Source organism: Leucopleurus acutus (genome assembly GCF_964270905.1).
Source record: "Leucopleurus acutus genome assembly, chromosome: 3".
Lineage (NCBI taxonomy): Eukaryota > Metazoa > Chordata > Mammalia > Artiodactyla > Delphinidae > Leucopleurus > Leucopleurus acutus.
This window is the reverse complement of record NC_139145.1, coordinates 530,933-543,312: the sequence shown is the minus strand read 5'-3', so window position 1 is coordinate 543,312 and position 12,380 is coordinate 530,933. Positions and strand designations below refer to the sequence as shown.

Sequence of the window (12,380 nt, the reverse complement as noted above, 5' to 3'; positions counted from 1 at the left end):
GCGCGCAACTGGGGGCAGGGATGTGTCTGGTGGAGTGCAGATGTGGGGCCCCATCTCCAGGCCCCCTGAAACCCCCAAGCGAGAAGTGAGGGGAACAACACGGCTGAGTTTACACAGAGGAGGAAACAGCAGTGAAACAAACAGGCCCAATAAAGAGGGAAATCAAGTGCAGGATACAGAGAATTTATTCAGAGTCCAGTACAGACCGGCCAGACCACCTCCTACATGTGGACAGGAAAAAAGAGCCTACAGAAAAGGTAGGAGTTGTTATAAAATTGCTTTAATTCAGTTCTCTCCGCATTACAAGCCGGCAGCGGGCAGTGGCCTGCCATGCTCCTTACAATACTGAGCCTGTAATTGCTGTTATCAAAATATACATCTGTGTCACCATAAAAAAACCGCAATTGCTGCCCCTCACGTCTTACAACAGGTATAAAAAATTATAAATATTTACACCCTTGTTCCACCCCGACATGGAAACTTGAGGCCCAGGCCCTGAAGGAGGGCCGGCCAGCACAGGGCCTGCGCGGGGAGCCCCTTGGACCCGTGAGTGCAGGACAAGGCGGTAAAGACCGGAAGGTTAGGGCTGCTGTCCCACCTCCTGGGGTCCCAGCATTAGAGGCAGACAAAAAACAGAAACAAAACTTTGGTCCAAAATTTGCAGGAAAAAAGAAACCCTGAAAGTTTAAGAGCACTTGTCCTCCGGGACAGAGGACAGTTGTGAGTAAGGCATCGGCAGGTCGCAGACGTGCCGGCCCCATTGTGTCTGCCCTGGAAATTAGATCCTGCCCTGCGACTCAATGACAAGGAATAAAATAAAAGTACAGTATACAAAGTCATACCACGAGGAGAAAATTTAGGTTACACTCATACCATTTTTATCATCTTGCTATATAAAACGTTATTTAAAACTATTTTTTGCATATAAATGAAAAAGATTAGAATATTTGGTCAACTGGAAATATTGCTAGGCACAGGTGTCTGCAGCTGCATCGAAGCATAATACAGAGATTATGGTGGAAACAAAGCTGAAGAAGCGACGGGGAGGGGCCCTGGGGCTGGGGGGCAAATGATACAGGATTGGGGGCCGCCACACCTGGCCGCCCACGGGCTCCCACCGCAGCAGGCACACGGTCCCATGGGAGGCTGACCCCCCCCCCCGGCCCCCAAACCCCTACACGTCTGCTACCCCAAGATAGGCCCTGCCAGAGCAGTGGGTTTAAGGCACAAGAAAGCCGAGTGGAGGTTTGGGAGCGCCCGCCACACAGACTACAGAAGGCACGGGCAAGGGGCCGGGCTGGGCCTCCACGGTCACCAAGAGCCTGAGGTTGGCACCCCACCTCTCCCAGGTGAGCAAGTGAATTCGATTTAATTTCTTTTAAAAACAGGTAAACTGATTTCTCTTTAAAAAAATAAAATCTCTGGTCTTTTTTTAAGGTCACTTCAGCTGCTTTTTAAAGTGGCTTTTTTTCTGGAATGATGGAAGTTGTCGCCGGGTGCCCGGCAGGCTGGTCCTTGGTGGCGGCCTAGATGGTGGACTTGGAGAAGGACACCCGCAGGTGGTGGTTCTCACCCAGGTCGTGGTTGTGCAGGTCGATGAGCGCCTGGATAGCCTCCTCCACGGAGCCCATCTGGATCAGCGCCATTTTGCGGTCCTTCCTGCAGGGAAAACGGGGGGGACACAAGGAGGCGTGAAGGGCCGGGTGGGGCAGGGCAGGCCCAGGGGCAGCGGGGCGAGGGGGTGGGGCTGGGCTCACTGGAAGAACTTGAACCCTTTCACGATCCCGCCGTTGCTGGAGAAGAGAATCTTGAGGTCATCCTCAGAGATGGAAGGCCTGCAGGGAGAGAGAGGGACCTGAGCCACTCCGTGGAAGGTCAAGGCCATTCCCTCAAGACAGCAGCTGAGTGTCCAGGGAAGGGTGGGGTCTCCAGGAGCTTTTTAGGGGCCCCAGAAATAGGTTATCAGAAAATGACCATGAGCATCTGAAAGGTGCACTAGAAGCAGAGAACACACTCGGCTGGGCCTCCAGCAAGGCCTCCCTACGGCCTGTGGAAGCCCCTGGAAGCGGGAGCATCCCAGGAGACCTCTACAGGCACTCACGGGATGTTGGAGAGGTGCAGGGTGCACTCACGGGATGTTGGAGAGGTGCAGGGTGGCCGAGGGCGGGAAGATGTTCTGGAAGTTCTTGGAGCCGGGCTTCTTGAAGCGGTGCAGGGGCGAGTTGCCATAGTCCTTGGTCAGGCCCTGGTCCTCCTGGCCCTCACGGGGCAGCTGCACGTTCTGGTGCTTGGAGAGTGTGATGCGCACCGGCTTCCCGTGCAGCTTGTGCCCATTGAGGTGGCTCATGGCTGGGGGGGAAGACAACACAGGACCCACGTGACCCAAGGCCCCTGGCCGCCGACGCCGCAGCCCCGCAGCCCCCCGGCCCGGTGGCCCTGCAGCCCTTACTTACCCAGCTGGGCCTGGCTCCCGTCGGCCATCTGCACCAGGGCGTTCTCCTTCTTGTTGAACAGGATCTTCACCCGCTGCACGTCGCCGTACACGCCTTCGAGGGCACAGGGACAGACTGCTGAGCCGCCCGGGCCCCGCGGCCCCTCCCCGCCGGCCCCGCGACCCGCACTCCCGCACAGGGCTGGCTCTCCCCGCAGCTCTGCTATTCTGCCTGAGAAGCTGTCTAGTCACAGGGAGCGTTACCGGGAGGGCTGCCTTCAGCAAAGAAGCCCTGAAATCCAGGAAAGGCCAATTGCCAAGAACCATCCTGCGGCTGCTACCGACACATCTACTCTGCCAATAGCATGCGGGGCCGTAAACCATGCTCTGGAGTCCAAATCAGTAGGCAAAGCGCAGCCCAGACAGCACGCTCGGACGTCTCAGAGCGTGACAACCACCTCAATTACACGAAAACAAGATAATAAAAGTGGGAACGATAACATACCGAAAAGAATAAAGAGGCTTTGGGGTGTGACTCTCTTTAGAGGACAGCAGAGCAAGGCAGCGAGGGACAGGGAAAGGGAGAGGTCAGGGGGCGAGTTGGAATCGTCCACCACGAGGAGGCAGCCCCGCAGGCGTGCAGGTTGATGGATGATGAAGTTGTCAGGATGTTAATATTCAAGGGCAGGTTGGTTTCCGGAGAGCAGGGTTTGAGGGGGAATTTTGTTTTTATTTATTTATGGTTTTGTTTTGTTTCAAGCAACAACAGGAAGCAGAAGTACCGTGCAGTCAGTTGGCAAAGAAATTCCGGATCAGGGCAAGAAAAAAAATTGGGAAAGGGGAAGGGGAGAAAAGAAAAAAAGTAGCAAAAACACAGGTCAGTAAATACATAAGAAAACACGCGGTGTCCCATCAGTCAAGACCACACACACTACGAGCCACGCGCCGGGCGGACAGCAGGAGCGCCCCCCGCGGGGAGGAGACGGTGCCCGCCCGCCCCCCCACTCCCCCAACAGGCCCTCCAGGAACTGTCTCCCCGGGGCCCGCACCAGGGCCTCCAGTCAGGCTCACTGGGGTGGCTGTTAGCAGAGAGCTTGGCTAGAGGAGCTGGGACAGGGCTCGAGAGGCCGCAAGTCACACATGCTCAGACAGGCAAGAGAGCAGCTCGTTAAAATAAACAGGAACCCCGTCTCTCAAGAATCAAAATATCTCGAGCCTTTATCATTTCATCCCAGCTCCCTGAGCTGAACTTGGCCACCGAGACAAGCACAGGCCTGGCTGCCACCTCAGGGACCGTGGCTGGTGGCCTTGGCTTGCACCCCCTCCCCAGAGGCGCCCCGCAGGCCCCTGCAGACCGAGGTTGGTGGGGCTCGAAATTGCAAAACTGCTCTCGTGAACACCAAATACTTCAACTCTCAGCATCATGGAATTAGGAACGTACATTGAGATATTAAGGAAAACAGGAGGACTCCAAGCGCTGCGGAAAGGACGCAGCAGTGAGTGACATCAGTGCAGAGAGGAGAACAGCGTGACACCTGCAGGCACTGGCCAGGCCAGGGGACCCGGCTCCAGGGGCCCCAGTGCCTGGGGGAGGGGCTCAGTCTGCACTAGGACCTGAGAGCAAACTCCCAACTCCTACTTCCGAAGTAGGAGTCCGGAAGGACAGCCTAGAAGAGCCACATACCTCGGGGTTGAGGTTGCTGACCAGCAGGACAGCATTTCCTGCCCCTGCCAGGCCTGGGATGGCGATCCGGCCCGCCGCTGCTGCCGCTGCCGCCGCCGACGGGATGGCCAGAGGAGCCAGGGCCCCGTGCACGTTAGGGACGGAGAGGCCTGGAGGGAAGAGGCAGTCAGATAAGCAGCGGCGCCCACCTTGTCTGAGACAAAAACGCGGGTCCTGCCCATCCTCATGCAAACGGAGACACGTAGGGGGTGGGGTGGGGTGGGGTGGGGGGGAGCGGCTGGCCCAGCGGCACGGCACGCCTGTGGCTCCTCCACGCTTCTCGTGGCACAGACCGTGCTGGCTTGACCGTCTACATGCGCCAAATAGCACAGAAAGCTCCAGCTCCTCGGATGCAGGATTGAGCCCAACGGCCTCGGCCGTGCTCGCATGCAGGTGCCCGTCACCATGCAAATGGCACGCCGGGCGGGACAACAGGCTCAGGACTGTCACGTAGGTGGGCGCCTGGCCCCCGGGAGGGATGCTCAGGTGTGCCCACCCAGCTCACGCCGCTCGCTTACCAGGCCACTTAAACGCACCTACTAGGGGCATATCCCTCCAACCACCGTGCGCTGGTCCTCACGGGCGCTTGAAGGGAACCAGACCAGAGACTGTGGGGTCAGCGGGCTCTCTGCACGGCCCTGCCCTACGACTGCCCTGTCCAGGCCCCGTGGGGAACCTGGAGGCCTGTGCCCAGGAAGGTGGGCTCCCCCCGTGACTGCGCCACGTCGGCTGCCGTGGAAGCAGAGCTACGGGAGAGGTGTGGCATGCAGAGGCGGTGGTGGGGACGAGCGTTTGAATACCTGCGGCTTGAGGAATGGCAAAGGTGGGAGGGAAACCAGCTCCTGCGTACGGAGAGGCTGACATTATACCAGGCGCACCTAGAAACAAATGAGACACTAATCATCGCACCCACGGGTGCGAGCCGGCTGCCAGCGCCCCACTCGGTGGGTTCTGGGCTGGTGCTGTGTGGGCATCCGGGAGACGGGCGCCTAGGACCGAGCTACGCGTCCTGCCCCCCACCCTGCCCCGCTGCCATCCCACCACCGGGCATCTTACCGAAGGCTGCGGCCATGGTCTGGTCCAGCGAGGGCTGGCTGTCGCCGGATGGCAGATCGGGGCGTGTATAGTCGCGGCTCTTATCGTTGTTGTACTTGACGTTGAGGCTGGTGAGCTTGGAGAAGTCGATGCGCAGGGTGCAGCAGGCATTGTAGATGTTCTGGCCGTCCAGCGACTGCGGGGGCAGCAAAAGGGCTGTGAGTGGGGGCCGGCAGCCAGCAGCGCGGCTGCCCCGGGGCCACTCACCAGCTTGGCGTGCTGGGCGCTCGCGGGCTCGGCGAACTGCAGCAGCGCCTGGAACTGACTGTTCTTGGTGAAAGTGATGATCTTTAGGACGGTGCCGAACTTGGAGAAGATCTACGGGAAGAGCATGGCGGAGGGATTGGCCTCAGCCCGGAACCAGCCCCTCCCGCAGGCTGGTGCCACCCCGCCACCCCCCTGCCTCACCTGGTGAAGCACGTCCAGGGTCACCGGGTAGAAGAGGTTCTCCACGATGATCCTGAGCACTGGGCTCTGTCCAGCCATTGCCATCCCCGCGTCCACCGCCGCGGCCGACGCAGCCAGGGCCAGGTTTCCCGACTGGACTGAGTTCACCGCCTGCAGGGCCGCCTGGGCCCGCTGTGGGGGCAGAGCCATGAGTCCCATCAGCCCCAAGGCCACCGCCCACCCCACCCCCCTCCGCCCGCAGCCCAGGGCACGCACTGCCTGGTTGGGCGAGCTGTCTGTCTTGAGCTCCTTGTGGTTGGAGAACTGGATGTAGATGGGCTGGCCGCGCAGTACGGGCGTCACCGACGTATAGTAGTTCACCATGGTGTTGGCAGCCTCCTCCGTGTTCATCTCGATGAAGGCCTGGGGGGGGTCGTGTGTGAGCCAGGCCTGGACCCGGGAGGCCCGGCGACCACCCCAGAGAAGGCCTAGGCCTTGTACCTGGTTCTTCCCTTTCAACATCAGGAGATTGGTGACCTTCCCGAAGGGCAGCCCCAAGGAGATGACCTCCCCCTCAGTGACGTCACTGGGCAGCTTTCGGATGTGGATCACCCTGGAGGGCACGCCTGTGCTCCTGTTGTCCCCTTTGAACTTCTTGCTGTCGTTTCCATTTGCTGCAAAAGGATGGTGTGCATGGCACGAGGCACTTCCTGGCTCCCCTAGAGCAAGGGACCCCTCTCCTGGTACCGGCTTCCTCCCAGCTCTGGGAGGCTGCTGGGACAGGGAGGTCTCCACACCTGGCTCCTGGGGAAGTGAGGCTCAAGGTCACCAAGGCCAGGACCAACCAACCCCAAGTGCGCTCCTCAGAGACACAGAGGAAGTGCTCCCAGGTAAGGCCGCAGTTAGGGTTACCTGTGGAGGCCGAGTTACTGCTCATGATAAAGGGTCCGTTAGTGACACAGGCAGAGAAGAGCTCGTCAGATCCCCGCTGGAAGAGAGGGGCGGGTTGGAACCGAGCCGCATCTTCACCGCAGCGCCCCCCAACCCTCCCTACAGGGGCCCAGTGGTTCTGCACCCAAGACACAGCTCCTTTCCCCACCTGCGGAGCCCCTGGGGGGTCTTTCCCCAAGCAGGGCCAGCGTCTCGTCCCCTACAGGGGCTCTGCGCGGCCCGTCCCCCCACCCCCCGTGCCTGGGGTCTGCACGGGCTCAGGCTGGCTACCCCGAGGCTCAGCCGTCGTGCTCTCAATCACGGCAGAGCCACTCAAGGCCCACGAGGACAAAGCCCCCTTGTCACACACACTGCAGCCACCCGCTCAGCCGCAGGAGTCTGTCCTACTTTCCAGTCTGAGGAAACCGGAGCCCGATGACCAGAAAGGCCACCTCTCCAGGCGGCGGGCACCTTGGTGACAAACAAGAAGCTCCCCAAGTGCCCAGCCCATTCTCTCTCCAGAAACGACTAGTTGACTCATTAATCTCAATGCAATTGAATCAACTCCAGAACCAGGTAAGATGGAGCCCAGGGTGAAGCAGCAGACGGGGGCCCTCCTGCCGGGTGAGCACAAAACCCCACCCGAGGGGCAAGGAGACCCCACTGGGTCTGGCTCCCCTCGACAACCTTCGGACACGAAACGGTGGCCTGAGGAGAATTTCCCTGCCCTAGGTGCCCCGCGGCCCCCCGGCAGAACAGCAAAAACCAGCCTTTCTCAGGGCCAGACCCTCCAACTGCCATTTTCGCCAGCTCGTCCCTCCTCAAGAACACCTTATCTCTGCCCTTCCCTCAGGCCAGCTTAACTGCCACTTACAAACAAGGATGCCAAACACCCAGGGTCCTTCCCACCTTCCCGTGGTCTAGCACCGAAGTTGAGTGGGACACTCACACCCCACCCTGCCCCTCGAGACAAGCCGAAGGAAGCCAGGGAGGTTCAAGGTCTGCCCCTCGGGACAGGAATCGGGCACATGGCAACGCTGCTGGGAGCAAACAGGGTGCTCTGGGCCACCCTGGCTGCTAGGCCACCTGCTACGGGCATGACCCTGAACCCAGACCCCACGCCGGGCGGGCATCTGCTCCCCAGGGCTCAGGGCTGAGATGGATGCGCAGAGGGCCAGCACCTGAGCCTGTGGAGAGGCTGCAAAGGCTCAGACCCCTGCCTGGTCTTAGAGTCCAGAAAAGGACCCAGAACCGCAGACCACTTACGGGCTGGAATTTGTTATAATGAAGCAAAATGTTAAAAACCCCAAGCACTCCAGGCTGACCTGACCCATCACGCCCCAGCTCACTTTCACCAAGTGGACCTGGGCGCTTCAAGGCTCAGAGCAGTAGACCAGCCCCAGCCGTGAACGAAGGGCCACATGAGAACCCAGGCAGAATGCCCCTGAGCCACCGAGGACAGAGTCTCCCCTGCCTAAGTGGTAGGAATGTGGACTTGGAGCCCTGACCCCCCCCCGACACACAAAGGGCCCCCGTCCAGAGCTGGACAGGGACGGGGCACCCAGGCAGATCCCACACACCGGCTGCACAACCTTAAAAAGAACATCTCGGTTCCTGTCTCTGACAGGTGACAAGCAGGGCCAGGATTCCCTCAGGAGTGGGGCGTTCTTGGCCCCAACCATGTTCTCACAGCAGACGGCCTGGCACGCCTACATCTGCAGGGTCTGTGGGGCAAGCCCCACCCACTTGGCCGCCCATATCCCCCAGGCCTCCCTCCCAGACGCCGCCCCCTCCCCCAGCACGGCGGGGGGGGGGGGGGGGGGGGGGGAGGCGGGCAGGCGCACGTGGTAACCAGTGGCTCCACAGGAACAGCCCACTGGGGCACAGCCACTCTGCAGGGTAGAAGCCTGGGGGTACGTGGGCCAGTCCACAGTGTGGGGGAGCTCTTCCCAGCTGCTGCCACAGGGCCCCTGCCCTGAAGTCAATTCAGCACCAACAGCAAACGACCACCGCGCCAGGAACAGCGCCTAGAGTCCCCTTGCTTCTTCATTGATAGCTTACACACCAACACCCCTGGCGCCTCATTTGGGGCCCAGCTTATCCTGAACCTGAGGGAGAGGACCAGGCTGCCCTCCCGGTGGGTCCCCCGGTGCACGCACCCTACAGGCTCAGGGCCTCTGTCCTGTGCAGCCAAGACCCCAGGGGCATGGGACGGAGGAGACAGCCCCTGGAAGAGGTGCTCCGGCTGAAGCGGCCCCCAGAGAAGCAGGGGGAAGGTCCCCGTGCCAATCACAGCACTCCGGATGAAGTCCCTCTCCCTCCTCCCGCCACCAATCAGGTTTTATCTGCAAGAAGATCGGGACAAGCGGTGTGCAAAGACAGTCCGCCTGGGAAAACCGAAACCAGCCCAGGCACGGCGGCCACCAGACCAGAAACCAGCTGCTACCTGCTCCTCAGGACACACGGCCCGAGGGGGGACACTCTGCCCCCGCCGTCCTGTTTCTCTGAGCAAAAACTATCTGAGCGAGGACAGCCTCAGAAGCAGCCTGGAACTACCCCAGAGCCCCCTGAGATTCTCTGGTCCCCCCCCCCCCGACTAGCTGCTTGAGGTGCAAACAGACTTCAACTTTACCCACACGAAACCGAGGACAGAAATTCCGTCACCCTGCCGCGCATCCCACCTCCAACCGCAAGCCGTTCTGAGCTTGAGGGCAGGGCAGGGGATCCAGAAATCAGACTGCTGAGGGGCCGCCCACCCCCCGCCCGAGGCAGGCTGTCCAGCCTAGGAGCAGCAAGCCGGGCAGCCCATGGTGGGAGCGGGCGGAAGGAGAAAGCAACGTCACAAGCGCCTACCTTTGTACCAACTGCTATGTCTGGGACGATGCTGCGGAGAGAAAAAAGGAGACGTCAGCCAGGGCGCCCGCCACATCCCGGCGCCCGAGCCCCCGCTCGAGGCCTTCGTCAGCTAGAAGGCCGGGGCAGGGAAGTGAGCCGTCCGCCCTTTAATCGCCATTTGAAAAGGAGCCATCATTGTCCTCCGGCTCCCTCCCGGCAGGACCCCGGCCCCGCCTCCCGACCCGTCCAAAGACAAAGACACCCCCCTCCACAGGCCCTAGGAGAGACACTTGATGCTGGTTAAGGTTCAGGTGCTGCTGTTTGCTTTCTAGAAACCGGCAGTGCTTGGGGGACGTTTCCAGAAGAAGGCAGGCCGGTAAAAAGGCAACTCAAGGGCCCGAGATCAGAGCTCCGGGCCCCACGGGGCCGAGAAGGGGGCAGCTCGATGGAAAGGATCAGATAGACCTGACACGAGTTACTCATCAACCGGGCTCCACGTGAGCGGACTTTCTCCCCCCCCCCCCCCCCGCAGAGCAGGCCCCGCTACGAAAGGCGGGGCCGGGGGAGAGCACAGCTGCCCCGGACTCCTGGGTCCTGCAGCCCAAGCCCCACCCCCCACCCACGGACAGCAAAACCCTCCGAGGTCGTCTATGTAGTGAACAGAAACTGACAACAAACTAACGACTCCCAAAATATCAGTTCAGAAGAGAACTTAGCCAGCAACGCCCCTCACAAGGTCACCTGGCCTCCAAGGCCTGGCGGTCCCGTGACCAGAAGCCTCTCATGATGTCACACAACATGTCCCCCGGCCCAGCCTCGGGCCCGGCAGAGGGCCCCGGGGCCGCCGGCTGCAGGATCCCCCTCGGGCTCTCAGGGAGGGGGCTCCCACCACAGCCTCGGCTCGGGCCCTGCCCCATCCTCACCCTCCGCCTCTACGGCGGAACCTCCACCTCTTGCCCTCAAAAACCTCACGGGCCAGCGACAACGACTTTTAAAAATTTTAATGAGTCAAGAAAAAACTTCCCAGAAAGACAAACAATGAAAAGTACGCAGTTTCCCAACTGCTAACCCAGGCCGCCTGGCGGCTTCCTACTCCCAAGCGAGGGCTTCGGCCACAACAAATGTTTTACGTAAAACGGCCTTTCTGGGAAAGATTTTCCGACTTTCCAAAAACACGGCAGGCCAGTGCTCGCTTCGGCAGCACATATACAAAAAGACGGCAGACCAAAAAGGAGCTGCACCCGGAGACCAGGCCCGGCTGCCTAGGTAACACCACCACCGTCAAGAGACTGCAGATGCGCCCCCAAACCAGATTACGGGGGGCGATGGAAAAGACAAAACTCGAGAATTTGACCAGACGGCCAAGAAAACCGAGCACACGGCCCGCTGGCTCGGGAAAGGGTTCTCTGGGCAAGTCCACCCCAGCCAAAGCGGAAGGCAGACCACGAGGAGATCAAGTTCCTCTTGCTGCAGCAATTTTTCTAAAAGGTTGGCCTCAATTCAGGTTGAAACCTATCATTTCAAACCCGAGACACCGAAGGCACGTGACCCTCCGAGCACTTTTAACCGCCCGCCCCGCCCGGTCGGGCCCAAGAGAGAAAGGAGAGCTGGTTCGAAGCACCCCATCACAAAATACCCGCAACTGCCCCTGAACGCTTCCCACGGGGTGCCAGACGGGAGAGCGCAGTTCCACCGGGTTCCACCCCTTCCCGAGAACAGAGCCCCGGCCGCCGCGCGGCCCGGTCCCCTCCCGCCCCGACACCTCGGCACGCGGGGAGCGGGCTCGGGTCCCGAGCCGCCCCGCCCCCACCGCGCCCGGGGCGCTACCCCGAGACGCCGGGCTGGAACAAAGGGGGCGGCGGAGGGCCCGCGCCCTTCCGGGCAGGAGGGCGGCGTCTCCGGCCGCGCCCGGGCCCGCGGCGGGCGGGGCAGGCCGGGGCAGTCCGCGCGGCGGGAAAGCCCGCGCACGCGCGCCAGAGCTGCCGGGAGCGCGCGAGGCCGCGCACGCGCGCGGAGACCATACGGGGCGCGCGGAGACCATACGGGGCGCCGGAAGGGCCACAAGACTCTCCAAGGGCGGCGCGTGCGCGCAGAACCCGGACGGGAAGCGAGAAGAGCCGCGCGGCCGCCGCGTGCGCACGGGACAGGCCTCGTTGGCACCGGAAGCGGGCAGGGCTCCCCCGGACCCCCGCCGCCTCGCGCCCCTGGCGGCCCCGTCCAGGGCCTCACCCGCGCCCCAGGCCGGGGGGAAGGGAGGGAACCGGGCGGCGCCCCGGGCCCGGGGTGGAGGCGGAGCGGCGCGCCAGGACCGTCGCCCCAAGGAGGCCGCGGCGGCGACGAGAAAGAGACTGGAGCGCGAGAAGGACAGGGGGTAGAGCGAACGAGTACTACTCACCCGTCCATTGCACACACAGGAGACCCGCGGGGGACGGAGTGGAGGCACCGGAATAGCAGGAACCGACCCAACGGCTCTGAGTTATAGACTCACAAAATGGCGGAGACGCCCGAACACGTCCCCCGCGCGCTCTGCCCATTGGCTCCTGCCGCGCAGATGGGCGGGGCGAGCGCCGCGGGACCCCGCCAGCGCCTCCCAATGGCTAGGAAGTCGCTCGAGGGGTGGGGCCACAAACAGTGGCAGGCGGCCATTGGGGAAGATGGCCGTCCGTCAGGGCTCGAGGCGGAAACGGCCCGTGGAGTCGGGGGAGGGGCGAAGAGGTGAGGCCACGTGATTGCGCCAGAGCCAGTGAGCGAGCTGCCCTCCTGCGTGGGGCTTTGCTGGAGAAGCCATCTTAGGAGTGGGTACGTGGCGGGTCAGGCGGTGGGAAGCGTGCTTCCCCCAGGCTGCCGCCATCTTGCAAACGGGCAGAGTCCACCTCCACCTCGGGCGTGAGAGCAAAGGGAGGCGCGTCGCCATCTTGAAGTAGGGCAGGAAACCTCCAGGGCGCCACCTTGCTTGTGGGCACCTGGCCGAAGTCCATT

The 12,380-nt window shown here is 61.7% G+C and overlaps 1 protein-coding gene across 2 annotated transcripts; it reads right to left on the bottom strand.

Moving 5' to 3' along the window:
• Nucleotides 1–174: 174 nt before the first annotated feature.
• On the bottom strand, nucleotides 175–11,963 carry PTBP1 (polypyrimidine tract binding protein 1). Of its 2 annotated transcripts, none has more exons than XM_082836971.1 (15): nucleotides 11,797–11,963; nucleotides 9,420–9,450; nucleotides 6,549–6,624; nucleotides 6,138–6,310; nucleotides 5,913–6,059; nucleotides 5,658–5,828; nucleotides 5,457–5,567; nucleotides 5,211–5,385; nucleotides 4,955–5,032; nucleotides 4,116–4,264; nucleotides 2,937–2,970; nucleotides 2,454–2,546; nucleotides 2,133–2,349; nucleotides 1,758–1,835; nucleotides 175–1,659 (listed from the first exon to the last, which is right to left on the bottom strand). In XM_082836971.1, exons 1-15 carry the CDS (start codon nucleotides 11,802–11,804, stop codon nucleotides 1,527–1,529), a joined length of 1,674 nt encoding a protein of 557 aa, XP_082693097.1. In that variant the 5' UTR covers nucleotides 11,805–11,963; the 3' UTR covers nucleotides 175–1,526. The 2 variants fall into 2 exon arrangements, with proteins under 2 accessions (XP_082693097.1, XP_082693098.1); XM_082836972.1 differs by lacking the exon at nucleotides 11,797–11,963 and adding an exon at nucleotides 11,038–11,342.
• Between the last annotated feature and the right edge of the window lie 417 nt (nucleotides 11,964–12,380).

Coding starts and splice junctions, on each gene's coding strand:
- PTBP1 (XM_082836971.1), bottom strand. Junction 5,386..5,456: donor GCGCCCAGCACGCCAAGCTG/GTGAGTGGCCCC, acceptor CTGCCCCCGCAG/TCGCTGGACGGCCAGAACAT. Junction 2,350..2,453: donor CGGGAGCCAGGCCCAGCTGG/GTAAGTAAGGGC, acceptor CTTCCCCCCCAG/CCATGAGCCACCTCAATGGG.